This window comes from Barbus barbus (assembly GCF_936440315.1).
Source record: "Barbus barbus genome assembly, chromosome: 37".
NCBI lineage: Eukaryota > Metazoa > Chordata > Actinopteri > Cypriniformes > Cyprinidae > Barbus > Barbus barbus.
The window spans coordinates 26,372,882-26,400,831 of record NC_136715.1 but is presented as its reverse complement, the minus strand read 5'-3'; the positions used below and the strand labels follow the sequence as shown (position 1 = coordinate 26,400,831).

The 27,950-nt window shown below is 36.2% G+C and overlaps 1 protein-coding gene across 3 annotated transcripts in view; it reads left to right on the top strand.

Moving 5' to 3' along the window:
- LOC306856474 (peroxisome proliferator-activated receptor gamma-like) overlaps positions 1-23,777 on the top strand; it is a 33,767-nt gene extending 9,990 nt beyond the window's left edge. For all 3 annotated transcript variants that reach the window (XM_079395787.1, XM_079395786.1, XM_079395788.1), the window contains exons 2-7: positions 2,968-3,264; positions 4,060-4,229; positions 12,063-12,201; positions 16,016-16,215; positions 21,494-21,962; positions 23,193-23,777. In XM_079395787.1, coding sequence (XP_079251913.1) covers positions 2,970-3,264; positions 4,060-4,229; positions 12,063-12,201; positions 16,016-16,215; positions 21,494-21,962; positions 23,193-23,440 — 1,521 coding nt within the window. In that variant the 5' untranslated portion in view covers positions 2,968-2,969 and the 3' untranslated portion in view covers positions 23,441-23,777. The remainder of the gene's footprint in view (positions 1-2,967; positions 3,265-4,059; positions 4,230-12,062; positions 12,202-16,015; positions 16,216-21,493; positions 21,963-23,192) is intronic.
- The last annotated feature ends 4,173 nt before the right edge of the window (positions 23,778-27,950 follow it).

Here is a 27,950-nt window from a genome sequence, read left to right as displayed (position 1 = left end):
TGTGGCAACTGCGCTGAATTTGTGTTCTATATATAGCACATCTGCCTCTCTCTGAAGCATTTACAGAAGAGCCTGTATCTTAAAAATCAATAGATAAAAACATTCAGATTTCTGAGGTTTCATAACCTCATTTCACATGACATGATGAAATTAGTCCCTCCGTTTCAAAGCGCGCTCTAAACCATCGCCTTTACTAGCAGGTGACTGTACAAACATTGCAATACAACGCCCTACAAGGGATCAGCCCTGCGATCGAGGACAGGAGTATGCGTACACTTCGGTGCCCATCTCTCAGTTTATATGCAAACGAAATCTGTGCTGTTAAACACAGTAAACTGAAGTAAATACCACCAAAACATCACATATAGTCTAAGATGATTCATATTCTTGCATCATATCATGTGAGCACATAGTAATATGGCATATTTCTATAAATATTTGCATTTTTAGACGCAGAATTGATTATTTCTGCTAAAGGAAGAACAGAAAACACCTTTGAGCGGTATCAACCTCAACAAAAAGGCACCTTTTTCACCGAGCAGCTTCGTTTTTAGTCATCACCACAGTTGAGCAGTGATGCTTTTAAAGGATTTCAGAGAAAACAGCGAGCTGAGGTGTGTGTTTCTCTGCTGAAATGAAAATGATCGTACTGATGGACTCGGTGTGATGCTCAAACAAACAGTGTTTTGAAAGCGGCACGCTTTTCTGGGAAAACCAGCTACATTGTCTTACTCATTGTTTCTATAGATTACATTTGGACAGTAGAAAGTAATTCCACAATGAAAAGATTACACACACTCATCATTCTCACTTTAACATGCCTCAGGTCAAATAAAATGTGCAAATATCCATACTGATATGTTGATATTGTTTACAGAACAGCAGAAAACATCATCAGTAACTCTATTATGATTTTTATAGCTAAATTTACATCTGCTTCATTCACATCTGATAGAATCAGTTAAATGCTGATAGAAGCCAACGAGCAGTTTTGTTTTTTCTGCAGTTAATTTTTTCAAACTAACACTGTCTGTACAGTCTAAATTTGGTGGTGTTCACACCTTGAGCGTCTTGAAGTCTGGAGTATTTTTACACCAGGAGCGGAGCTCATCTTCACAGTTTTGACACTTTATATACTGTAGCATCTCGTGCTGTCGGAGGCCTTTGGCCTGATTTGATTTTTTAACATTCTCTATGAATGTTTTCTCAGATGGCACTCAAAGGTTTTGCACATGTTCATATCCTATTTAAGTGTGCCTTTATATTCACAATAATGACCATCTGTGAAATAAATGTGCCAGATTTAGCCGTAATTGTTCATTTTATTCGCTGTTTCTTGAAAAAACCAAAAAACACTATGGCTTTAGAGTTAAGATTTGCTTTAGTGTTAGTTGCTTGAGTTTATGCTTAATCAATGTAAATATATGTAATATATGTAACAAGGGCCCAATTACAATAAAGTTAGCATTTTTCATTATTTACATGTAATTAGTTTATTGTGATTTTACAGTAGTAACATTACAGTAAAAGAGGTATCCTACCGTAAAGAGCTATTTCTACCCGATTTAACCCATAAAACTTAGTTTTGCTGGTATACATTGTTGGTTCAATGATGTTAAATAATATTTGAACTTAAATACAACTTAATAATACTTGAATCATTTTTTTTTAGTGTAACTATATTAATTATGAGAATTTACCATGGTAAAGTAATCATAATAATTTCATTTACAGAGCTTAGTTACTTGACTTATGGTTATTAGCAGATTTTATTTGACATTGAGCATTGTCTAGCTACACCACTGAGACAGACAAAGCATAATAACATATCATCATTACAATCTAAAACAAAGCACACAGCACAAATATATCACTAAATATATTAAATCAAGCATACATAGCACGCCTAATAAAATATACATGTTTGCATTTTAATTTGACAGTAACACGATTTGATTTTCATAACTGCCCATAACTGTAATTGATTGCTCTGTAAAAACTGCATTAATTACATTTAAATATTTAAAAAGAAAACTTTGTAACACTGTTTTAATGTGTCCTTGTTACATATCTTGCATGTATTTACTATACGTGACCCTGGACCACAAAACCAGTCATAAGGGTCAATTTGATGTATGGTTTGTTATGATCGGACAATATTTGGCTGAGATGCAACTATTTGAAAATCTGGAATCTGAGGGAGCAAAAAAATCTAAATATTGAGAAAATCACCTTTAAAGTTGTTCAAATGAAGTTTTTAGCAATGCATATTACTAATCAAAAATTAAGTTTTGTTATAGTTACGGTAGGAAACGTACAAAATATCTTCATGGAACATGATCTTAATATCCTAATGATTTTTGTCATAAAAGAAAAATGTATAATTTTGATCCATACAATGTATTGTTGGCTATTGCTACAAATATACCCCAGCGACTGATGACTGCTTTTGTGCTGCAGGGTCACATATTAATAATGGTAAATTATGCATAATTACAAGCAACTAAGGTGAAACCAAAACTTAAAGTAACTACATATTGTTAATTAATATTACATAGTTATATTTGTGTAATTACACTGCAATAAGAACACATTAAAAGAAAAAACGTTTATTTTTTATAAGATACAATTGAGACCAAGGTATTACATTTTTGATAATAACTGTAGTAAATGGTAACCAGCATTTGTAAGCTTAAAGTGTTATTTCTACTTGCTTTAACCCATTAAAAGTTTTGTTGAATAGTGTATTTAGGTAAATTCCGTGATATTAAATAATATTTTTAGGTTACCGTTTTTTTCAGTGTGCTATTTTGGCCAAGACTGTCATTACAGTGGCAAATGTCTGCAGAGATTTGAACCAAATAGCAATGACACGCTGTAGCTCAGGAGAACTCCAGTGTTGTTGATGTTCTCACTGGAAGCAGGGCAGCCTTTGGCCTCATTCTGTGGTTGATCTGTGTTTGGCAGATATGGTGGACACGCAGACGTTTGCCTGGCCCGTGGGATTTGGCCTGAGCGCTCTGGAACTGGACGAACTGGACAACAGCTCGCACTCGATGGACATGAAGCCCTTCTCCACGCTGGACTACACCACCATCTCTGGCATAGAGTACGAGCCGAGTCAGCCGCAGAGCGAGGCGCCACACATGATGGATCTGACACACATGTACAGCTACAGAGCGCAGGAGAACTACAGCATCTACAGAGCGCAGGACAGCAGCTACACGGCCGAGGAGAGCAGCTACAGAGCACAGCAAGCACAGAGTATGCTTCACCTCCACCTGTGTGAGCTTACCAGAGGGGATATTCACCTAAAAATGATCATTCTCTCATCGTTTACTCACAATTTCACTTTTGGGTGAATATTCCTTCAACTGTGACATAGTAGGCTCTACAAACAAATAGCTGTCTAATGAATGTACAGTGGAGGCCAAAATGATTAGCGCACTAGTATAGTAGTATAGGAAATATCAATTTACATTCCCAAACATTCATTTAGCCATTAATTGTCTGTCTAGAATGACATGAAGAAACAGACTAAATCCAGAAGAAATGTGTCTCCAAGACGCTTCAAGACAGCTACCTGCAAAGCTACAGTGCTGTTAAAAGTTTTAGGCACTTGTGTAAAAATGCTGGGAAATGAGGATGCTGTCAATTTCTCGATCAATTAACAAAATGAAATCAACATTTGGTGTGAGCATGCTTTGTGTTTAAAACAGCTTTTGTCCTCGGTGCACTTGAGCAGAGTTTCTCAAGAGCGTCTTGGAGACGCAGTTATTATGGATTTAGTCTGTCTCTGTTTGTTCTTTATCTTCATGTCATTCCAGACAGTGTGGAGCACTAAAATCTCACTGCATTATTACAATTAATGGCTAAATGAATGTTTGGAAATGTAAACTGATATTTCCTACTGACACACTACAGCAGAAGATACAAATAACTGACTTCAAACCATTGTTAGCTGCTGGAAATACTAGTGCTCTAATCATTTTGGCCTCCACTGTACTGTATTTTGCTTGAACTCTTAATCTGAATCTGCTCCTTTTGATCTGTTTCTAGATTCAATCAAACTTGAACCCGAGTCTCCTCCACAGTTTGTGGAGAACAGCCTGTCATTTTCCAAAGCTCATGAAGATCCGTCCGGCTCGGTGTTAAACATCGAGTGTCGTGTGTGTGGAGACAAGGCCTCTGGCTTCCATTACGGCGTTCACGCCTGCGAGGGCTGCAAGGTATGCCTTAAGCTCTGCTGAAGATCACTGCCCTGTCAGGAATACAGGCCTGTTTGCTAAAAGCTTTTTAAGCAGTTCACTAAGAGTGAATAGAATAGATTTGCATGCTCCGTCTGCGCTCTTTCAGCACCTGAATCACCAAAAGATGCAAAACCGGTAACAGCAGTAACATCAAACATGCCAATACCATCTGTTCAGAACACAGTTCACAATGAACAAAACTGCAGTTCAACCAGCTGTATCTACAGTCAAATAAAACTGGTGGAGAAATACATTTCACACAGTTACCAAAAAAGGCACGATTGTAAAGTAACATTGAACTGAATGTAATTTTTTTAGAAACATTTTCTTGTAAAACATCCTCCATTAATTTTAAAATAAAACATATATATATATATATATATATATATTTATTTATTTATTTATTTATTTATCCTTTTTTTATTATTATTATTTTTTTGTAAAGTCTACTACGTGTAAATACAATGTGACTGTGTTAGTATTTTCACAGGTTGATATCTTGGACAATATAGTGGGTTCCAAATATCTGACAATTTTTTTTCATGCTTTTTTAGAATTTAATTTCAATAAATATAATATTTTTTTAATCAATTAAATATTTTTTTTAGCAAGTAATGTTTATATTTATTAAATATAAATAATAAATAGCAATTAATTTTTTAAATATAATATCACAAAGGATTTTTATTAAAAAATGTAAAGTTTTGGTATTTTGATGTTTCACTTTTGCTTTAATGACAGCGCAATTGTTTGTAATCTGACCGTCTACAATGAGTCACATTATCAATGTTGTTCTTTTACTTCCATTTGACTAGTCACCTAGAAATATGCACTGAAATATGTTTTACATGATAACGTTTTTTGTTTCACATTCCTCACGACACATAAAGAGTTTATTTTAAGGTTTGAACCCCAGAGTTTGAATCTGAACCTCATTATATATTTGGACGTGTAATGTTGGTAACTTAATCACTTACTCGCAGAAGCTTAAATCACGCTCTGGTCCTTTAGAAGATGATTGAAATCATTAGTTGATTAGAAGATATCTGAATGGGATTTTGGACCAAGGTGATTTCAAGCCAGCGCTACACAACGGAAATCAGACTTCCAGCTAAATATGCAGTCGCATGTTGCTTGTCATAGTTGTGGCTGGTTAGTACAGAGATTTAATTCTAATCGTATACTTGAATCCGAAGCATCTCAGTGCACACAATCTCCTGGAGTCTTAATGGAGCGCAGAGAGGTGACATCTTTGTGGGGTTCAAACTCACCACTTTTCACTTTTCAGCTCAGATCTTTAACCAACACACCACCCACACACACACACACGTTTGATAGCTTTGAACTGCCATGTGTTAATACCCCGAACACACCAAGTCTTCCAGTCATTCTGATAAATTTAGCACAGTGAACATCGAATAGATTCTCAGACATGCAGATAAGGTCTGAAAATGCCCTGCCTGATACATCTAAACCTGTCTGTCTCTTCAACCGCAAACCCTCGGCAAGTTTCCACTGTGGCAGAAATATGTATGGGCAGAAAGATATGTCTCAATAAGAATAATCATCTGAGTGGGTGACCCAGACATCTCAGGTGCTCACATTTCCCACACACTCAACATGAGCGCTTTGATGATGCATCTCACAGAGGCTTCAAAGGAGCTCCACACACACATTTAGCACTTTTATTTTATACACACAACATGCACCCCCCATTTATCATTTATGAAAAGTGTCGACGTGAAGAATTTGCCACCGAGGATCGTTTTAAAAAAGTGCAAATCTTGTGGTTAACCACATCCCGCTCGATGTGTTGCATTCTCTGAAAAATGAAAGGACTTCGCCAGAACCGTTTTATGCGTGTCTTTGTGAAAAGCACATTTCGGAATATGCTAAATTTGGGATGTTCCTACTAGGGCTTTTCTATAAATGGTGCCACCGCAAGAGAAACTTGCTAAATGCAGGTATTCTTCCACCGTCCCGTCGCTTAACAATGCTTAAAGCGGAGTTCAGCCAACCAGGTTAACTCGTTTATTGTTTAACAATACAAAGCCGCGGTGTTACTCCTTACTGTATATAGTTTTGGCCTACAATGTTTCTAAATTTAAAAGTGGGCCATTTAAGAGGCAGAGTAAATGCATGAAAAACATCCTCTTTTAAAAGCCTCTTTCCTGTGTGCATAGTTCTCACATCGGTATGTATTTTTTAGCTACTAAAAATACTGCATTGAGCCGGCCTTTGACTTCACCAGTATATGAAAATGTCTACCAAAAATAGATTCGGTCAACGTCGTTTTGCACCCTGTATTGTTTCCACTTAAAACACGCTTAACGGACACGCTCAGAGGGAAAGCTTCTGCTTCTGCTCTTTTCTAAATGATGGTTTAGAAGCATGTTCGTCGAGGTCCCACCGTGTGGGTTTTCATAATATTTGCACTGGCATTCTTTATAAATGACCTCGTGTCAAGACAAAGACTAACAAGAATTGTTTTCTGGCCAAAGTCCAACGCAGGCAGTTCTTGTCTGTCTTAATGATGTATTATTTAGATAAAAGCGCACTATCATGAGACCTCAGGTTATCTTTGAGTGTGTAATGACTCGAGTGGCATGTCATACAGAAATCTCTCAAAGGGCCTGTGGTTTGCTTTTTGGATTAAAGCGTAACTAACTTCCCAGATAGGATTTAAAACACAGATTTACGCTGAGGAAATACACAGAGCATCACTGTATTCCATGTGATTCCAGCTATTTTTATAAATGCTTCACTTTGGAAAAGAACATGTGTGTTTGTTACTTTAAGGAGCGATTGTCTGATTTGTGCCTTTGTGTATCCCGAAAACACTCAGCTTGATTTAAAAAAGATCTATATATTTCTGACTTGATTAAATGAAGTTTAACCTAACAGAACAAATGTTAAATAATGTAATGGGATCTGAAGCTTTCAAGCTACACAAAGAAGCAAAATCACCACACGCAGTAAGTGTAACTAGTTGGGGTGTCCCCGGCTAAGGATTTTCTTAGAATCGAATCGGAATTTTCGAATCTTGCCGATAGTCGAGTAACAGTCGACTCATATGTTTGGGGGCGGGGGGCAAAATACATTACCAAAAATCAAGTCAGACATTGGACAGTCATAATTACACACAGGGAAAATGTGTAACGGATGCCTCGCAGATACAAAAATAATGTTTTATGTTTTGATTAAAAGATTGTTAACATTAAACGTCAGCGTATTTTACAATAGTACTCTCATTCTAACGTTATTATATGACAGTAGTTATTAATGTTCTGCATTTCTGTTTTGAGCTGCCAGCAGGTATTTAATCAATGGGATTTAACTCATTTATCTCATATAGAATACGCTTCGTTATTTTATACAACATAACGTTAATATTAGGACTTATAGGCTATCTGTACAAAATGCCTGGAATGCATGAACGTGTCTGCGTGGCTCTGAATGAACTCCTGTTGTGGACGCGATCTTCTCACAACAACGTGCAGAAACATGGCAACTATACTCTAAAAATTCACATCGTTTTATTATAATAGTGTTCTTAATATAATGTTATGTATATGACAGTCCCAGTCATAGTTGGCCGCTTCTTCAACTAGGGGCACTTTTAGCCTTGTGAAGTTGAATAAAACAAACACAGTCTCATAAGTTTAAATAATTTGTCTAGTCTGTAAGAGGACAAACTTAGATTACAAGAGAAATTTTTAATATTTTAAATTTTTTCAGACCGGCAATGAACAAATATAATTTCCACCACATCTCAATATACAGCTGTTATTTAAAAATAGAATAACTTATGCCACTCAAGTATTGTCTAAGATCATTTTTGTGACTAGTTTTACCAGTTTTTCCACAATGTTCAATAATTATACATTTGTCATGAGATAAATGAACTGCCCTAAGGACCAAATGCTGAACTGTACACCTGTCACTCTCTGAAATTTAATATTGGTTTGGGTAAGAGCTTAATAGAAAATAAATAACTTGAATTTTTATATTAAGTAGAGCATGATCTCATAGATTGTGGATACATTTTTGATGTGTGATGACAACTTTTTAAATATTTTTAAAAAATGTGTGTGGTGGTGGAAATGACAATGAATTAACGTGAATGTAGAGAAACAGTAGAGATATTTATTAGAAAAAGTCTTAAACTCATCACACTCATTAAACTCAATTCACAAAGTCATTAAACATATAAATTGTACTTTGTAACCATAAATGCCATTTCCACCACAGAGGGCAGTGTGGTGGAAATGACACTTCTGTAGTATTTTGTGAAAAAATGGAAGATAGCTTCACTGATTAGCTTTGAATTGATGCTTAGCATTTCATGTATGCAAAACACTCTTATTTGACTTCAACTTTTTAGCTTTTTAAAAACACCCTTGAAGGTACAGCGTGTTTGGAAATGACGTAGAATAAATATATTAACTGAACAAACAATATTTACCTTGATTTTTCTTAATTTGTTGTTGATGAAAATTTAAATTCCCTCCATGTCCAACATGTGCTCTGATGTCACTGAACATTTCCATAGAAACCCCCTAAACAATCTTTCACACAAATGTTTTAAAGAGACATTACAGTGTTGTGGTGGAAATGACATCAATACTGTGCGACGGCTACATTTTGTATGAAAAGTAATATTGATAGTGGTCTCACATTAAATACTGTAATGTAGTATAATTCTTTTTATTCTAATTCTTTATTTTTTTCCACCAAGATGTTGGATTAAGTGAAACTTAAATCTAAGGGTGGTTGGATTTATTCACGCACGTTAAAAATATTTATTTAAAGCTTCCTTCTTTTCAGATTCTTATTTACAGCATTATCTTAATAGACTGTATATTAACTTATTGGGAGAAAACCGGTAGTTCTGTGTGAAATCAGACATTGAGCACCTCCATATAGTCAAAATGGCATGATCATAACACCCTGCAAATATTCGACTGAGAGATTGGGAGTCGACTCAGACTCCTCCTATCGAAGCATCGAATCGTTGACTATTCGGGGTCACCCCTAGCAACTAGCCTAGATGTGTACATTTTCTGAAGAAAATGTGAGTGGTGCTTTCCATGACAAAACTCAGCACTAGGCACTAATAGTAACCCTAATTGTTGTTAGCATCATGTTAACAACATGTTAATTTTGTCAGCATGCTAGCAATATGTCAATATGATTAGCATGTTGTTAACATGATGCTAACATGGATAACACTATTAACATGTCATTAGCATGTTTTTAGCAAGATGCTGATATGTTTTCCACTATGCTAATATAGTTAATATGTCATTAGCATGATGTTAGCATGCTATTAGCATGTCTTATCACTTAGGTAGGCAATCCAAGCATGTGTTAGCATGTTTTAACATGTTTTATCACTTAGCTAAGCAATGCTAGCATGATATTGTTAGCATGATGTTTTGACATTTTTTAATTATACAGTCAAACCAAAATCAGAGTTCTGTGAGTTCTTTTCATATTTTATTACCATTTTCTAAACTACAGCATTTTACTGTTTTAGTACTTAGCTTATCACTATTAGCATGTAGCTATTCACTGCTAGCATGTTGTGAGTCCTATTTGCTAGCATGAGCCAAAAGAACCATGTAAAGTAGAACCCATGAAACCCATTACAAGAACCCATGTAAATACGATCTTCTGATGCAAAGTTATAGGTCTTGCTAAATGGTTGCTAGGGTACTCTTTTTGGTTGCTAGGCAGTGGTTTGGTAGTGACCAATGATGATACTCCAAAATCTGCTTGTCAGTATGAATGATATAAACCAACCCCCATGTCTCTATGACATTCAGATTTGAAGATATGCCTCCTTGGGTTTGAGTTGCTAGGGTGCTTGACAGTGGTTGCTAGGGTGTGGCTAGGAAGTGTCAATGGTGATTCATGATTGGCTGTTTGCTGCCCCGAGTCAAACGAGCCCACCCCCATGTCTCTATGACACTATGATCCAAAGAAATCCATCTGGGCCTTTTATAATGGCAGCCTATGGGATCAGTTGCTAGGGTGCTGTAAATGGTTGCTAGGGCATGGCTTGATAGCTTCACAGAGATCCATAGAGTCTGATTGATTGCCTGAGTAAAATGAGCTGACCGCCATGTCTGTACACTGTATGATCATCGTACGCCTGATCGCTTATAAAAGTCAGAGCACACCTCTCCTTAATAATCCGCATGATTTGACCCCTCTTTCATGAGTCTGTGACAAATGGTGTGGGATGAGTTACGCGCTGAAGTTTGTACGGAAGAAGAAGAATAATGTGAGATAATAATAGTGAATCAGTGATGCTTCACCTTGGGCAAGCACCACTAATAAAAGTCTTCTGAAGTCATACAGAAACTTTCTTTGAGGAACAGGCATACATTTGTGTTATACATCTTCCTCTGATACTGCTGCCAAATCATTGCACTCCTCACACAAATCTGCTATAGCACTATAGCATTCAAGTCATACAGTCTACTTTCAGGTTTTACCAAAGACACAGAGGAAAAAATAGCGCTGGAAAGTCATCTGACCTTATCGCATTTGTAGTTTGTATCATGCAAGGTGATTTAGTAAGGTTTGCATTAGTCAATTTACTAGTATTTGCACCATTTTTTAACACCCCAGAAAACATGTCTTAGCCCATTTTAGTCTCCCTGTGTATTAAAAGTTTTTAAAGATCAAGATAAGGCTGTGCAATTAATCAAAATAAAGTTTTTATTTCGATTTCTTCCTCCAACGATTATGAAAATACAATAATCTAGATAAAATTATTATTTTGCCTCATTCCACTCTCTTTTCAGCGGTGCACTTTCACTCCATAAAAGCCCAGTTTCATGTGCAAATCAGTACAATCATGTAACGTGACTTTTGCAAAATGGGACGTGCATGATTTATTAAAACTGATTAGATGCATTCATGTTTTTAAAAGCACAAAAAAGAACTTGCTCTGTTCCTCAGGAGGATTTGCACTCAGAGACGGAACAGAACATGGACATACAAGTCATCTTTTAGCTCAGAAAGTGTGCGCCTAAATGGACAAATACACATAAAAATGTGTCAAAATGCGGTGCTTAGTAATTATTCAAGTAAGCCCTCGTCGGTTATGTAATAAATGAACTTAAAGAGTTGAGAATTAAAATACATGTGTGACATTAAATTGGATCCGTGCAGCTCTTAAAGTGACAGCAGCCTAATATTTCTGCTGCGACTGTGTGCTTAATATTACTCAAACAACAAAAGACAAGACAAAATCACTCGCTGGACTACTTTTGTAGCTTTATTAAATAACAAACGAAGCTTAATTCTCACAGTGGAGACTATGTTGTCTTCTTTTACATCGATCGCTATCTTTAAATAAATCGTTCATTTAAAGTTTTGGTCATATGGCCCACTCATAATCATGTTAAGTAATCATGATAACAATATTGAGGTAAATAATCGTGATTCTGATTTTTGTCATGATCGAGCAGCCCTAGATTGAGAGCCCCATTTGAATGTAAAAGAGTGGCTCTAAATGCTTTCTTTTGTGGAGTAAGAAGGTTTTCATTTGGAAGGTGAATAAACGATGGCAGGATTTTCATTTGGGCTGAACTTTTCCTCTAACTAATGCAACAGGCTTTACCAAAAATGACAGCGTTGTAATCATTAGCGGCAGCTGTTCAGCGTTCGGCCACAGGTCTATTGTGCTTCTTGACAATGAGCTGAATAGATCAGATATGTTTTTTAAAGAATTCTAACAAGGCATCAGGAAAGCCTTTTCCCCTTCCTTCCTAACGACATTCCTTTTCTTTTTGGCAGGGATTCTTCCGCAGAACCATTCGTCTGAAGCTGGTCTACGACCACTGTGACCTGCGCTGCCGCATCCACAAGAAGAGTCGCAACAAGTGCCAGTACTGCCGCTTTCAGAAGTGCCTGATGGTGGGCATGTCACACAACGGTGAGCTGAGCATGAACCCGCGCTCACGAGAAAGGCCCTGCCATTTCAGAGAACTGGTTTCTGTTTGAACCACTCGAGGCAGACTCTTTCAATGCTACGCTCTGAGACAACTGTGCTCTGCCTCGGATGCCTTGTTGTTTCCTTTGTGTGGTCTCCTGCTGCAACACATGTGGCATTTCTTTCAGAACGTGCAGAGATCTCATGTGTGTGTGTGTGTGTGTGTGTGTGAGCTTGTGTGTGTGTTTGAGCTTGTGTGTGTGTGTGTGTGTATGCGTGTGTATGCGTGTGCGTGTGTGTGTTTGTGTGTGTGTGTATGCGTGTGCGTGTGTGTGTTTGTGTGTGTGTGTGTGCGTGTGCATATGCGTGCGTGCGTGTGTGTGTGTGTGTGTGTGTGTGCTTGTGCGTGTGTGTGTGTGTGTGTGTATGCGTGTGTATGCGTGCGTGTGTGTGTGTGTGTGTGTGCTTGCGTGTGTGTGTGTGTGTGTGTGTGTGTGTGTTTGTTGCCTCGGGGCTTAAAGGCAAAGTGACACTTTACTTGCAACCCTGCAACGGCACGAGTTAAACACCTCAGCGTGGAACACCACGTCATTACCATCAGCTGATAAACTCTCTATCTGTCTGTCTATCTATCTGTCTATCTGTCTATCTATCTATCTATCTGTCTATCTATCTATCTGTCTGTCTGTCTGTCTGTCTGTCTGTCTGTCTGTCTGTCTGTCTGTCTGTCTGTCTGTCTGTCTACTTTATCTATTATTCTGTTGTTTTCATTTAATATCTTAATATCTTTTTCTTTTATGTTTAGTTTAAAGCACGTTTTTACAGATGTTTTCCTATAGGCTATCATAAAAGAGAATAAATATAAAGACAATCCCTATATATTTTTAAATATATTTATGTTTAAATGTACCGTTTTAGTTTTGGTAGCCTGTTTTTTTTCTCTTTTATTTCTCTTTATTATTATTTATTTAGTTTTGTTTATTTTTTAATGTTTTCATTTTCTCCATCATCATAATCATCATTAGTTTAAAGTATTTCTATGACAGATTCTGTTCTTAAAGCTTCTTATAAAATGAGATAAAGTAAAGAAAATTCATATATTTTATATTTGTTTAAATGTACAGTTTGCAGTGTTTTGTATGTAATGTTTTAGTTAGCTTGTTTGTTTTTCTCTTTTATTTGGTTATTTGTTTTTTTCTTCAGAGCTTTGTAGTTGTTATTTTTACATCTATGGTTTTAGTTTGCTTGTTAGTTTTTCTTTTATTTAAAATTTTGTTTTGATTTCTTTAATTCTTTCATTTCTTCTTTTCCATTTATTTTTAAGCATTTATTACACATTCTTGTCCTAAAGGCTCTGATTAACCTACCTGTTAAATAATACATGAAATCAACTTAAGATAATTATTTATATTTATGTTTACATGTATGGTTTTGTTTTGCTTCTCCTTTATTTTCTTTATTTCCCCTCCCGTTTAATTCTTTCATTTCCTCTTTTCCATTCTGTTTAAACCTCTTATTCCGGATTCTTTCCCCGAAGGCTCGTGCAAACAGGCTCTTGAGTTACGCTGTGTTTAAGCGTATTTTGGTTAATTGCAGGTGTTATGCTGCGCGCAGAGAGATCAGTCAAGTTTAGAGTTATCAACTGGCCGTGTTCCCATTGGCTTGCTCTGTTTTCTCTCCTCCCTTCGCTCCCTCTCTCTGCAGGAGTTAGTTGGAATCTGGTTGGGATTTGGCTGCCTGTGTCTTTTATCAATGATTCATGAAAGCGTGGACAGGCTGCCACAAACATGCTGTGTCACTCGCTCTGGCCTCTAGCCAACATACAGCAGGAGAAAGGTAGCTCAGCATGCGCTAGTTTACAGAAGGTGTGATAGTAATGCACACGTCATCTCAATCAGCAAGTCAGGGCATATACATGAAACAAACCGTTTACTTCCTACATTACGAATATTAGATAACTTCTGCCGTTCTGGCTGCGTGGGTTACAAACGTCAGACACACAACGTTCACAAACGCTCTCCAGCCCCCAAGTCAAATAATGTAATCAATCCTGATCAAAGGTTTCAGAAATGTTTTCATGTGTGAATAAATGTATACATAATCTCATCTCGTACATTAGATTGAGGGCACTTTTTCACGTTTCCTGTCTAACTGGCCTGAAAACTTGCCAAGGTTTATCGGAAGACACTTAAAAATGTAGATTTCAGCAGTTGCTAAAGTCTCAGAGAGCTCACATTCAGCTTATTTTCAGCTTCATGCGCAGAGTGGTTAGATGGTTTTACGGCTGGTTATGTCCTTGTTTCTGTTGCCTTTGATCACGTCGGCCGTCCTAGATTCAATGGAAATAGTCACAGGTTTCGCAAAGTTGAGATTTCAATGCACAGATTCATTTGCTATTAGATAAGGTAGTGTTAGATTAGGAGGCCAGTCATGTGATCAACATAAAGAATCATTACGACGTTTCCATGCATATAGTAATGAATAACTACAATAATGATAACATATTAACATTTCAGATCTTAAAGGAATAGTTCACTCGGAAATAACATTCTGCCATTATTTTACACACTGTTACATCATTCCAGACGCTTTTATTTTTCATTTCCCTGAAACACAAAAGGATGTTTTTTTAAAGAACGCTGCCATTGTGGGTTTATATTATACATTGAAAAATTATAAACAAACAACCGTATTTAAAGTGCATTTTTATATTGGTCAGATTAAAAGTTAATTAAATTTAATAAAAAATTAATTAAATAAAAAATTAAATAAAATGCAATTGTAATTAGTCACTTGTTAGTACATAACAAAAAATATTATGCATATTTTAAAAAAGACATCCTATTAAACATTACAGTGCTTTCAAAGTTGTCTTTATTTGTAGTAAGTAAACTGAATTAAACATTGACTAAAACATGTTTTTACAAACTTACAATATAATATATATTATTAGAATATAATTATAATGTAAATTATATAATTCTAATTTCTAATTACATTTTAATATATCATATATATATAGATAGATAGATAGATAGATAGATAGATAGATAGATAGATACTTTTTTTTTTTGCTATTGTAATTAGAAAATATATTAAGCAAATAATCTTTTTACTTTGTATAAATGTTTTTGTCTTTGTAAAAACAAATATTTTGATTAATATTAAATCAACATGTAACGTGTGAACCAAATCATAAATACAACTTGAGAAAACAAATGTCTGTAATAAATCAGAGTAGTTAGTTAGTTAGTACAAAGTGTAGTTTTTCCAGTGTGTGAATAGAAGACTCTGTCCTGTTGTTTGGTAATTATTACATGTGAAACGAGGGAGCGTCTCTGATAGAGCAACATAGAGATATGATTACTGAAGAGGTCCATCTCATTCAGTGACAACATCACTGTCAGCACATGTTTTACTGCTGTATCTGGATTTTTTTAGCTTTCTCGTTCACATGACAAACATTAAAGCATTGTGGTTTTGTCTATAAAATCATATGGACACTGAATTAAATATTATATAATACTTAAATGTCTGAAATGATATCAATACTAATTGGGTCAAATCAAATATATTTGAGAACATTTGATCAAATATTCCTTGTTTTACTAGGGCATAAGCACTATTTTAGCATCAGAATGAAGCCACGCAGGGCTGTTTGAAGCGGTCGTAATGACCTGCGCTAACATACTGAAACTCAGAAAACAAACTCCCACACAAGATCCCTACAGACCTGAGACGCTCAGCAAAGACTGCCAGCATGATGGATCTGGGAGTTGGGGGTTTTCAACTGTCTGTTTGTTTGCTTTTTTCCCAGCCATTCGTTTTGGTCGAATGCCCCAAGCCGAGAAGGAGAAGCTGTTGGCGGAGTTCTCCAGTGACGTGAACCACATGCATCCCGAATCAGCGGACCTCAGAGCGCTGGCCAGACATCTCTACGAGTCCTATCTGAAGTACTTCCCCCTGACCAAAGCCAAAGCCAGGGCCATACTGTCCGGGAAGACCAGCGACATCGCAGTGAGTGCACACTTCTACAGTATAGCCATCAATGAGATGTGAAGTGCTCGCCGGAGACCCCTTTAACAGGAGCAGAATCGGAAACCATCACAGACAGCAGTGTCTAGACGTAACATGAAGAGCAGTGCACTTGAAGCATAGCCTAGGCAAAAATTCAGGTTTCCAACGTTAACCTGTCATTCAGCTGAACACTCAGATAATCTCACGCAATGCTTTCATCATCATCCGTAGCAAATCACACAAACATAACCAACAACATAGTTTCACTCTTAGATTATTTCAAGAACATTCCTTAAAACTGGTTATTATTACATTTTTAATAAATAAATAAATAAAAATAATAAATAAAATAAAATGTATTTTTTAAAATCTATATGTACCTCTCACTCTCTCTCTCTCTCTCTCTCTCTCTCTCTCTCTATATATATATATATATATATATATATATATATATATATATATATATATATATATATATATATATATATATATATATATATATATATATATATATATATATATATATATATATATATATAATTTTTTTTTTTTTTTTATTCTTAAAATTAAATAAATATTATACTGGGTAATATTTTTTATTTAATAGTTTTTATTAAAACAAAAATATTAATTTTATTTTTGGTTTTAATTATTACATTATATCACACTATCACCCCAAAAGGTATTTGGACACTTAGACCGCACTGAAAAATGTATGAATATCACTGCTTTAGATAACAAAACATTTATTTCAAAGACAACATTTTACATTTAACAAGAACAAATTCACATTTCTTATTTTCATGCTCCTATTTTTATATTTTATTTACAGTATATAATATAGCAATAATGAATGCCATAAACGAAGCCCCTCGGCCTCTCTATTGAACATTCCTGTTTTGTTGACAGTAGAAATAAGTTCAAATCAAACATACCACACATAAAACTCCTGCATCATGTGTCTTTAACAAGAGATATGACCAAGGCTGTTAGATGCATGTTTTGACTAACGCAGCCAGTGATACCAAACATCTGCTCTCTTTGCTGGAGAAATATTTATATAGGCACAGACTGCAGAAAGAAAGGCCTACACAAATATAAAAGCAATGTATATCAGAAGCGTCTTAATTTATGCTTGATTAGTTCCACATTCAGAGCTTGTGCACTCAAAGGACAGGACAACTCAAACTGATAGAAAACGAAAGATCAGCTCGGGACGTCAGAGAACGGGTTTTCTGTTCTAATGCGAGAGCAAACGCTGAGAGCAATCAAAGTTAGACAGGAATCCAGAGCTCATTCTGTCATTCTTTCAGTGACACTGGCAGGCCCATTTGCAGAAGACCTGTCATATTACTGTCTAACTTGATTTTGAGGTGGAACGACGTGAAATCAGGAAGCGTTTTGCTTTGCATTTTTGAGGTCATGTTCATGAATGCATCCGTTTGCTGCCAGAAGCATACAGAACTCAACACACATACAGTACACCAACATCAATGCTTACGTACTGGAAACACACAGACCTGTGTAATAACCTCCAGTCCTCAAGAGGGCGGTACCGTCGTATCACAGACTTTGTGTCATTAAACTGGACACATCAGGTACCTAGATCTTATTAACTTGCTCAACAAGATACTTCTGGCCTGAAAGAGAAAGCCTTTAGACTGTTTACTCACTGTTGTGCTATAGCGCTCCTTGCCGCATATTTGTGTTTTATTGTAAATACAGTTTTTGAGGCTGCATCCTTCGAAGACTGTGACGGTCGAAGCCAGCGTTGTTAAATGGGACAGTCTAGCATACTTAGGATTGATCTTCACAACCTGTCTAAAAATGTTCACCTTGGTCCATTAATGTACATTAAAAAGTATCAACTATATAAAAGATTAGCAGTGTTGGGGAAAATTATTTAAATTTGAAAGTTATGCATTACAATATTGCGTTACTCCCTGAAAAAGTAACTAATACAGTTACTTTTTATGGAAAGTAATGTGTTACGCTACTTTTTCTCATCTGGGCTGGGCTTGCTTGTTTGTTTTTAATATAAAAATGTTCAATTTTTGGCAAATGTAGAAGCCCTTTCACAGCAAAAGTGAAGTGAATAGGCCTCAGACTGAAGGAAATGTAGATTCAGGTCTGTACAGTAGAGGGCGCCGCTCAAACTAATCACATGAAGAATATGACGCAGGAGAAGAAGCTTCAACACTATGGCCGTTTCTCAATATGCGTACTTGTCTGTACTTTTGTTCTTGTGGACTTGTGAAACGTCATCAGTCGCTGCCCAAGTACTGTTCCAATTCAAAGTTCACATCTAGCCAAGTCCAGTTCAAATCCCCGGATGTGTTCTTGATCCGCCCCTTTTACCGAGGATGCATCGAGAGGTGACTTGTGCGGACTTGATACGGGCCATAACCCAGAATTCAGTTCGTCCTCCCGTCCTCGAGAGTTCGTTCTTCCGAGTCGAACTTGGCAAGTCCAAACTCGAAAGGACGGAAGTCCAGACTCTGCGAACTTGGTATTGAGAAACGGCCTATAACTAAAATAACTAAAATTTAAACACATTGTTTATCTAAAGTCATATTTGCTTATTAGTATGGTTGAATTGGATCGTTGAAGGTCAGGAGCAAAAACATTGTTTAATAAAATTTTATTAAATATGTTTACGCCCCATTTCCCTCAACATGGCAACACCAGAGCTGTCAGTCAATACGTGTAACTGGTGTTAATTATTTAAAAAGTAACTCCGATATTTTCTTGTATATTAATCAAGTAATGTGTGTTACTTCACTAGTTACTTTAAAAAAGTAATCTGATTATGTGTTACTTGTGTTACTTGTAATGCGTTACCCCTAACACTGTATCTAAGTCACTGGAAATTAAAGTGTTTGTTTTTGTAGCGTTAGATATTCAATTAAGTTGAAACCTAATACTAACATTTAAAAGTTTAATTTTCTGTCAAAAAAAAATCCTTTCCTTACTGGCCTGTAATGAATCTAATGAATATACATGGAAATATTTTCTAAATATATAATGTACCTGTATGTGTGTGTATTTATATGTACATAATAAATATACACCGTATACACACATATATATTATGTAAACAAAAACTGTTATTTTGTATGCGATTAATCGTTTGACAGCAGTAATTCATATATTAATGAAGTAATGCTTACAGCCAGTGTTGTAGTACTCGAGTTCAGACTGAACTCAGACTCAAGTCCGAAACCTTATTTAAGGAGGATTTGGACTCCGCATGGACTAGCATGTAGAAAATATGCTCTTGGCTCAGATTTTGTCTGGACTCGAGTACTTCCACACAGTTTGTTAGCGGAAAGAGCTGTTACGCATGAGCTTCTCTCAGGGTGTGTTCACACTTCTCATGTCTGGTTCGATTAAAACAAACTCTGGTGCGATTGCTCTGTTAAATGTGTGGTTTGTTTGAGTAAGTGTGAACGCTGCGCTCCGAACCCTGGTGTGCACTGAGACCGCAAAAAGATGGGTCTTGGTCTGCTTCCAAACGAACTCTGGTGCGGTTCGAATGAAATATGAATGCAACACAGACCAGATACTTCCAAACGAACCAAAATCAGGATGTAATGTCAAGATGCGACATGATTTGATGACGCAGAATGAGCGGTGTATCCAAAACAAAACGAGCAGAGGGCAAACAAGGAGGTACACTGCCTTTTTATGAGCTCTTCGTGAGTTTGCATGTGGTAAAAATAAAATCATATGTAGACTCAACAATGAGCGCGCTTAGTCCAGCAGATGACATGAGGTGAGTTTGAGTTGAAGCAGCGCTGACAGAGCGATCTGTGAATGGCTACGCTTTGATGTCATACACCGATCAGTCTACGCAGCGCCGCTTTCAGTCAAACACACCTTTTGTTTGGGGCGTTTAGTGAGTTCTGTCACAAAATATATGTCATTCAACCTGACCAATCCGGTTGTGAACGTATCACTCACTGCGCCTTGGATCGGTATCTTTAGGTTCGCTGTCAGAAATGCCAGTGTGAACGCTAAGTGGACCAGGAACAAATGTATTGTTTTCTTTTTTTATCCGGACCAAACAAACCAAGAGAACCGAACTACAAGTGTGAACACACCCTTACTTGTATTGAAGATTTTGTAATGCACGCTCAGCGTTGAGGAGTAACTAGTAACATGTAACTAAAATACGTAATTTAATTACAAAATAAATGTAACTGTAATCAGTTATAGTTACTGAGAAAAAAGTGTGTAATTAAATTACAGTTACTTATGAAAATGTCAAAGATTACAAAGGGGGCTACATTTGATTTTTTTTCACACACATATAGATTTAATTGATTTCTTTCCCAAATTCCATTGACTGCTTTAAACCGTGAGACACCAGTGTTTCAGGAGTTTAGCACACATGCTTATTCCATAACTGTTTATGTATATGCTTTATTTTTTAAGATTAACAGTTTTTTTTTCCCATGGCATTGTTAGATGCCAGTGTTTCCTGTCATAGCTATGCAAGGATTTGATTTCAAAACCAGCATCATATGCACAAAACCTTAAGTCGCTGGGGTATATTTGTAGCAATAGCCAAAAATACATTGTATGGGTCAAAATTATACATTTCTCTTTTATGACAAAAATCATTAGGATATTAAGTAAAGATCATGTTCATATGAAGATATTTTGTAAATTTCCTACTGTAAATACATCAAGATTTTTGATTAGTAATATGCATTGCTAAGAACTTCATTTGAACAACTTTAAAGGAGATTTTCTCAATATTTAGATTTTTTTGCTCCCTCAGATTCCAGATTTTCTAATAGTTGTATCTCAGACAAATATTGTCCGATCATAACAAACCATACATCAATGGAAAGATTATTTATTCAGAAGATAAAAAAAAATGGACCCTTATGACTGGTTTTGTGGTCTAAACTATTTCTTGTTTTGAATCTGTATTTAACCTCAGAACGATCTCAAAGTCTGATTTTGTGGTGGCTGTGCTTTAAAATTAAATGATTATAATCTTAATTCAAGTGATGAAGGATTCTGAAAGTCTGACAGTAATGTGTTGAGCACTAATGTAAGGTTAACCCTGCCTGCTTTACATGTGCTTTAAATGATTAACAGTTCAAAAATTCATCCTAAATGTAGAAAAGTAATCAAAAAGTATCAAAAGTAATCCGTGACATCAATAAAGTAATTGAAACAGTTACACTACTTTTTACATTTCATATCGTGTAGCTTGAAATCTGTTTCCGGTGTAAGCTTCCCAACACTTTGTTCTCATTCACAGCCGTTCGTGATTCACGACATGAAGTCTCTGCTGGAGGGCGAGCAGATGATCAACTGCAGGCAGATGCCAGCGCAGGAGCTCCGTAGGGCCGACATGGGCATCATGCACGAGGTGGAGCTGCGCTTCTTCCACAGCTGCCAGTCGCGCTCAGCCGAAGCCGTCAGCGAGGTCACCGAGTTCGCCAAGAGCATCCCGGGCTTCGTCAGCCTGGACCTCAACGACCAGGTCACGCTGCTGAAGTACGGCGTCATCGAGGTCCTCATCATCATGATGGCGCCGCTCATGAACAAAGACGGCACGCTCATCTCCTACGGCCAGATCTTCATGACCCGCGAGTTCCTCAAGAGCCTGCGCAAGCCCTTCTGCGAGATGATGGAGCCCAAGTTCGAGTTCTCCGTCAAGTTCAACATGCTGGAGCTGGACGACAGCGACATGGCTCTGTTCCTGGCCGTCATCATCTTGAGTGGAGGTGGGTCTCGATTGTTCAGTCAACCAATGATAAGACTAACCTCAGTTGCATTTTTTCTTCAGGTCTGACCACAAGCTCAGTGACTCATGATATCATCTCCGCTGAGCTTAAACCAGACTCTTGTGATCTGAGCTATCACCAGCTTGCGTCAGACCTCAGTTTCTAGCAGGTTTATATTTGGTTCGTTATCGCTACGGTTGTTTAATTCAAGCCTCAAGGCTCTGCAGGAACCGGTGCACTTATCATTTAGTTTTATTGGTCAGCGATGCATTACAATGCCAACTTTGAGCTTTGTTGATGCACACACATGATAACATACTCTGTGTGAAGATTAACTTCAAGAACTAAAAACAGAGAATCAGAGAACAGGTCGATCTCAAAAACGTGCAAGACAAGACTGGGCCATGAATCAAATGAAGCCCTATTGATTTATATATTTTTTTTTTTACTTCTTACACACAGAATCTTTCCTTGTCACACAGTTTCTGAAAGCTGACACAACAGTAGAAGCACACACCAAATCTGCAAAACCAGACACTAATTTGACTCCGTTTTCAATTTCATGAAGGTGTTTGCAAAAGTTTGGTTTTGAGATGTGTTTGTGATATTTTGAATGCAGTGCTTCATTTTGCAAGAGATGTGAGGCATTTTGCATTTTGTGTGTAATTCTTGGATTTGTGTGTAAAGTTTTGAAAAAAAGAGGCAAAGTTCTGAAAATGTGTGTAAGCAGCTGAACAAAAAACTGTAAGTTTTTTCATTGTGACATTTTTATTAATAAAAATAATTATTTAATTATTTTTATTAATAATGACAATCTTTAAATTATAAACAACATTTGTAAAATTGTAAATAAATAAATAAATGTAAATATAAATTGTGGACTAAATTTAATTGATGGTGATTATTAAAAATAAAATCACTGAATTATTTATCTTTTTAAATAACAAAAAAGTCTTTTTTTTAATGTGATGTTTTTATCACAATAATGAGAAAATGAAAAAGGGATGTTATCATCAATGATTATCATCATTATTATAATTTTTTTTTTCATTTTCTTCTTTTTGTTTCGTTTAATTTTGTTTCTTTTCTTTCTTTGTCTGTGCTAAAATATGACTGGAAAACCTGAAATACTTTGTGAGATTCCTCTGAATAAATCCATAGGGAAATATGAGTTTGATCTATAATAATTCCCAGTGAAATTGACAGTCTTCTCTGTTTCTCCTCTGGCAGATCGACCAGGTCTGCTGAACGTCAAGCCCATCGAGGACCTGCAGGAGACGGTTCTTCACTCTCTGGAGCTGCAGCTGAAGATGAACCATCCCGACTCTCTCCAGCTGTTCGCCAAAGTCCTGCAGAAGATGACGGACCTGCGGCAGCTGGTGACCGCTCACGTGCAGCTGATCCAGCTGCTGAAAGAGACCGAGGTGGACTGGTGCTTGCACCCGCTCCTGCAGGAGATCATGAGGGACCTGTACTAGTCTGGGTTTGAGCTTGCTATACTTCTCTGATGTACTCGTGGTGTTTTTGCACTGAAAATCCTTCGTCAGCAGAGGAACTAGAGCAGGTGTTACATGTTTGACAGCTTTGTAATTAGTTTCTGGCTTTCAAGACAAAGAGTGTCGGTGCCTAACGTAGCGGCGCTGGTTAAAGAGGGCAGCACCAGCTGGTTTAAAACCGCCCTTGTGTTTGTGCCTTACAGATAAAGCCTTGGACACAGAAGTGACACTCCTTGCTTCATATTAAAAATGACATAAAAACAGTGGAGTGCAGAAGTCTGAGACCACACTGCAAGTTAGGATTTATTTTTTAAACCCGAAAATGAAAAAAAGACAAGACAAAAATAAGGCAAATATAAATAAATTTAGATATAAAAATACATTTATTACACTATTTATTCATCTTTGTTAATGTTAATAAAAATACAGTCGTTCATTGTTAGTTCACAGTGCATTAACTAATGTTAACAAACACAACTTGTGATTTTAATAATGCATTAGTAAATGCTGAAATTAACATTAACTAAGACTAATAAATGCTGTAGAAGTATTGCTCATTCTTAGTTCATGTTAACTAATGAGCCTTATTGTAGTGTTACTAAAATAATATATATATATATATATATATATATATATATATATATATATATATATATATATATATATATATGCATATATGCTAGTTTAACATGGTGATTGTCACTATTTTATATATATATATATATATATCATATCATATAATTTTAGTTTATTTTTTTATTAGAAGAGAATCCAAATGAATTAAAAGCAGGAACTCATGGTCTCAGACCTGTAGATGCTGTTTTATAATGTTTAATTTTTTTGGCCATTATCAAAATATTTCAGAGAGCAGTAAAGTTCACATTTACAAAATCTCTTATGAGTGCCACATATACTGTATGTCTCCAATATTTGTTCATGTAGGGCTGAAAAAAAAAACCTAACACACACAGCACTATCATCAGATGTACCAAAGAGCCGGTGTTTGTCTGAAACGATGCACAAAATATATGAGATCAATCTGAATATGCACGTGTGCAGTTCATTTTAGCCACTGATATTTGTCACAGGTGACCAGGTTTTCTTAGATTATATTCAACATTTTCTTAGATTATATTCCAAACATCTGCTCTTTTTGCCTCAAATTCTGAATTTAAATATGTTGTCTTTTGCATATATGAACATTAAAAAAAAAAAAAAAACAATCTGCAAGGGCTTTTTGTTTTGCTTTATTTTTCTCTGTCAGGATTTCTTTTTCAAATCATTCTGAAGCCTTAATTTTTTACTTTAATTCATGAAATATATGTAAATAAGAAAAAAGGGAGCGTTTTGCATCAATTTTAAATGTCATGTAAGCCATTAAATGTCAAATGTATTTGAATATGTAAATAAATATTTTCAAACTATGTTAACTTCTGGATTAACTGTGTAGTTTTAACACATATTTTGATTGACCTGCGATACATTCAGTCATCACACACTTTTCTGTGGCCGCCTACGCGCCTGTGTGTGTCAGAGAGTGTGTGCGTGCGTGTGTGTGTGTGTGTGTGTGTGTGTGTGTGTGTGTTAATTCACTTTTTCCTATTGAAGTCTTGAGCAGGCAGGGTGCGTGCAGCTCCATAACACGCGAAGCTACTTTGAGTCATTACATCATGCTTTTATTGCATGTGTGTGTGTGTGTGTGTGTGTGTGTGTTTGAACACACCCTGTTGTGATTGCAAAATCTGAACTTCACTGCACCCTTCAGAAGATGTATATCTCCTTTGACAAAATATGATTTCCAGCTGGACTGGACAGGAATATTTCTTCCTTTGTATAGAGCAAGGTTTTAGTTGGAGCTGAGTGATAAATGAAGGAGCTTGAATGCTCAGAGATGTTTGGTTCGATGCTGTTTTTGGGCTTGTGGAAGGGGAAGTGGGAGACTGGCAGATGTGAGGTGTCATTAGTTTTTATGCACCCATAACGTCTTTCACAATCTTATTTGGGTCGAGAACATAGAACAAAAGCAGCAAGTTTTAATGCAACTGACTCTGTTTCAAAGTATAAACTAATGCAACTTTCTTCTAACCAAATTTGTTGTATTTTTATTTCTTTATTTTTTTGGCTACACTAAAACCCATGGATTTAATTGCTTGAATGATTTATTTTTTAAAGGGTAAGTTGTTGCTCAAAATTGTTTTGCTCACAGTTAATTAAAGAAAGGTACATATGTCATTTAGATAAATGTAAATGGTAAGACTTTACAAGAATATCCCATTAACTAACAATACATTTGTTTCAGTATTTATTCATTTTTGTTAACATTACTAAAAATACAATTGTTCAGTGCCTTTGATGTCAGCTCAGGACCAATAAATAATATAAACAGCTACAACTTTTGATTTTAATAATGCATTATTAAATGTTGAAATTAACTTCAAATACTATAAAAGTACTACTTTAATGTGTAGTTCATAATATATGTAGTTAACTTAGAACTTTATTTAGTAAACTAACCAATACAGAAATAACTACATGTAGATCAGATTAACATAAGCATTTCCATAATAAAACACCATCATTTAACAGAAATGTAAACGCAAATATATCCCTTATTTTTTGCCAACAACAAGTATTGTTGGTCTTTGCTAGCGAAACCACAAGTACAGGGTAAAATATGGACGAACACAGCGGGTTTTTATACATTTAACCCAAACAACCCAATCGCTGTCCATATTTAACCCAGCATTTTTTATATCAAGTATGTGGAAAACACCATTAAAATGTATAAAAATGTCACAACATACAACTTCATTATGGCTAAATGATTTATTTGTATTATTTGTATTTTTTCATCTTGTCATTTGAGTGTTATGGGAAAGCTTCTGCATAGTTGTGCCTCAGTGGTGTTTTATAAACTGATATCCTCCTGAGGCCGGGATGGGAATGCTGCTCTGATGATGATGATGATGATTAAATGTGTTTTTGTGCTGTGTCAGCATATCCTTTACTTTGTTACCATCAATCCTCCAGAGGCTTCATCCTGCCAAGACACTTCACGGACAATGCCAAGTCATTTCAGAAAATACATTTTGCTGCTTTAAAAATCTTTGAGGGAAAGCAGCCAAAGATAGCAGCGGGGTTTGGGGAAGGGTTAACCCTGTGGAGGACCGCACTCGAGTGTTTAATGTGGGAAGATGTGAAGGAATACACCTGCCGGACCAGAAACAATAGCACTGCACAAACAATGCTCCCCGCTTTCACAGAGAGACAGCGGAGCTCTTCATGCTGTCGGAGGAAGGTCAAAACTGGCATCAATACAGCATTCCCAGCTGACAAAAATACATTTTAAGAATGTGTTGCCAAATGAAGTTATGTTTCTGAATGTTCTCTCAAAACTTCCCGTTTGTTTTATTTAGTTCCATTTGATCAATTTACAAGAATGTTAGGTTTTCTGAAAATTCTGAAACCTGGAACTTTTTTTGAAATAGTTGAAAATCAAAACAAAAATGTTTCAGAAATGTATAAATAGCTTTTTCTGCTAAAACTTTGAGAACGTTATTGAAGAGCAGATAACCTTGAATGAAAGTCATATTAACATGATGTTCTGAGAATGTTTTAGCAGTATTCGTTTTCAGATATTTCACTAGTATATGAACACAGAGGAGACATTCTTGCTAAAACCAACAATTCAACCATGAAAATGATGTTTAACAGCATAGTGTTACTTACCTAGAGACAAATTTGTCCTTGATGTTAGCAAAATCTGACAAATCCTCCCTTTTCTAGATATATTGTCTTACATGAACTTGTGTAAATCTATAATTAGTCTATATGGAATGGCCTCGTTTAGCACAGAAAGTGTGTGCTGTACAGGAGTGGCACTTGGGCCTTTAACAAAAGATGACGAGAGGATTTTTGAAAGTTTCCGTTGAGTAAAGCGTGGATCTGAATGCTGAGGTTGTGAAAGCCGGTCTCCTCTCCACCCACGTCCAGCGCTCTGTCACTCACATGTCTCTCATTCTCTCTGAGAGACCTGCAAACAAAACCTGTAAAGCTTTTCTGTCATTGCTTTAGTCCTGTCTGAGGTGTGTGTGCCAGAACATGCATGAAAGCATTGAGGGTTAATCCCCCAAACACACAAGCATTCACACACACTACAGTCACCAGCTTCAACTGGGAGCTTTCTAGTGCTTCTGCTCTTCAAGCCTGCATTTATTTGATCCAAAGTACAGCGAAAGCAGTAATATTCTGAAATATTTTTACTATTTAGAGTAACTGTTTTCTATGTGAATATCTATTAAACTGTAATTATGTCTGTGATCTGCAGCTGTATTTCCAGCATCATTACTCCAGTCTTCAGTGTCACATGATCTTCAGAAATCATAATAATATACTGATTTACTGATCAACAAACATTTCTGATTATTATTATTATGTTGAAAACACCTGAGTAGAATTTTTTGAATGAATAAAAAGTTCAGAAAACAGCATT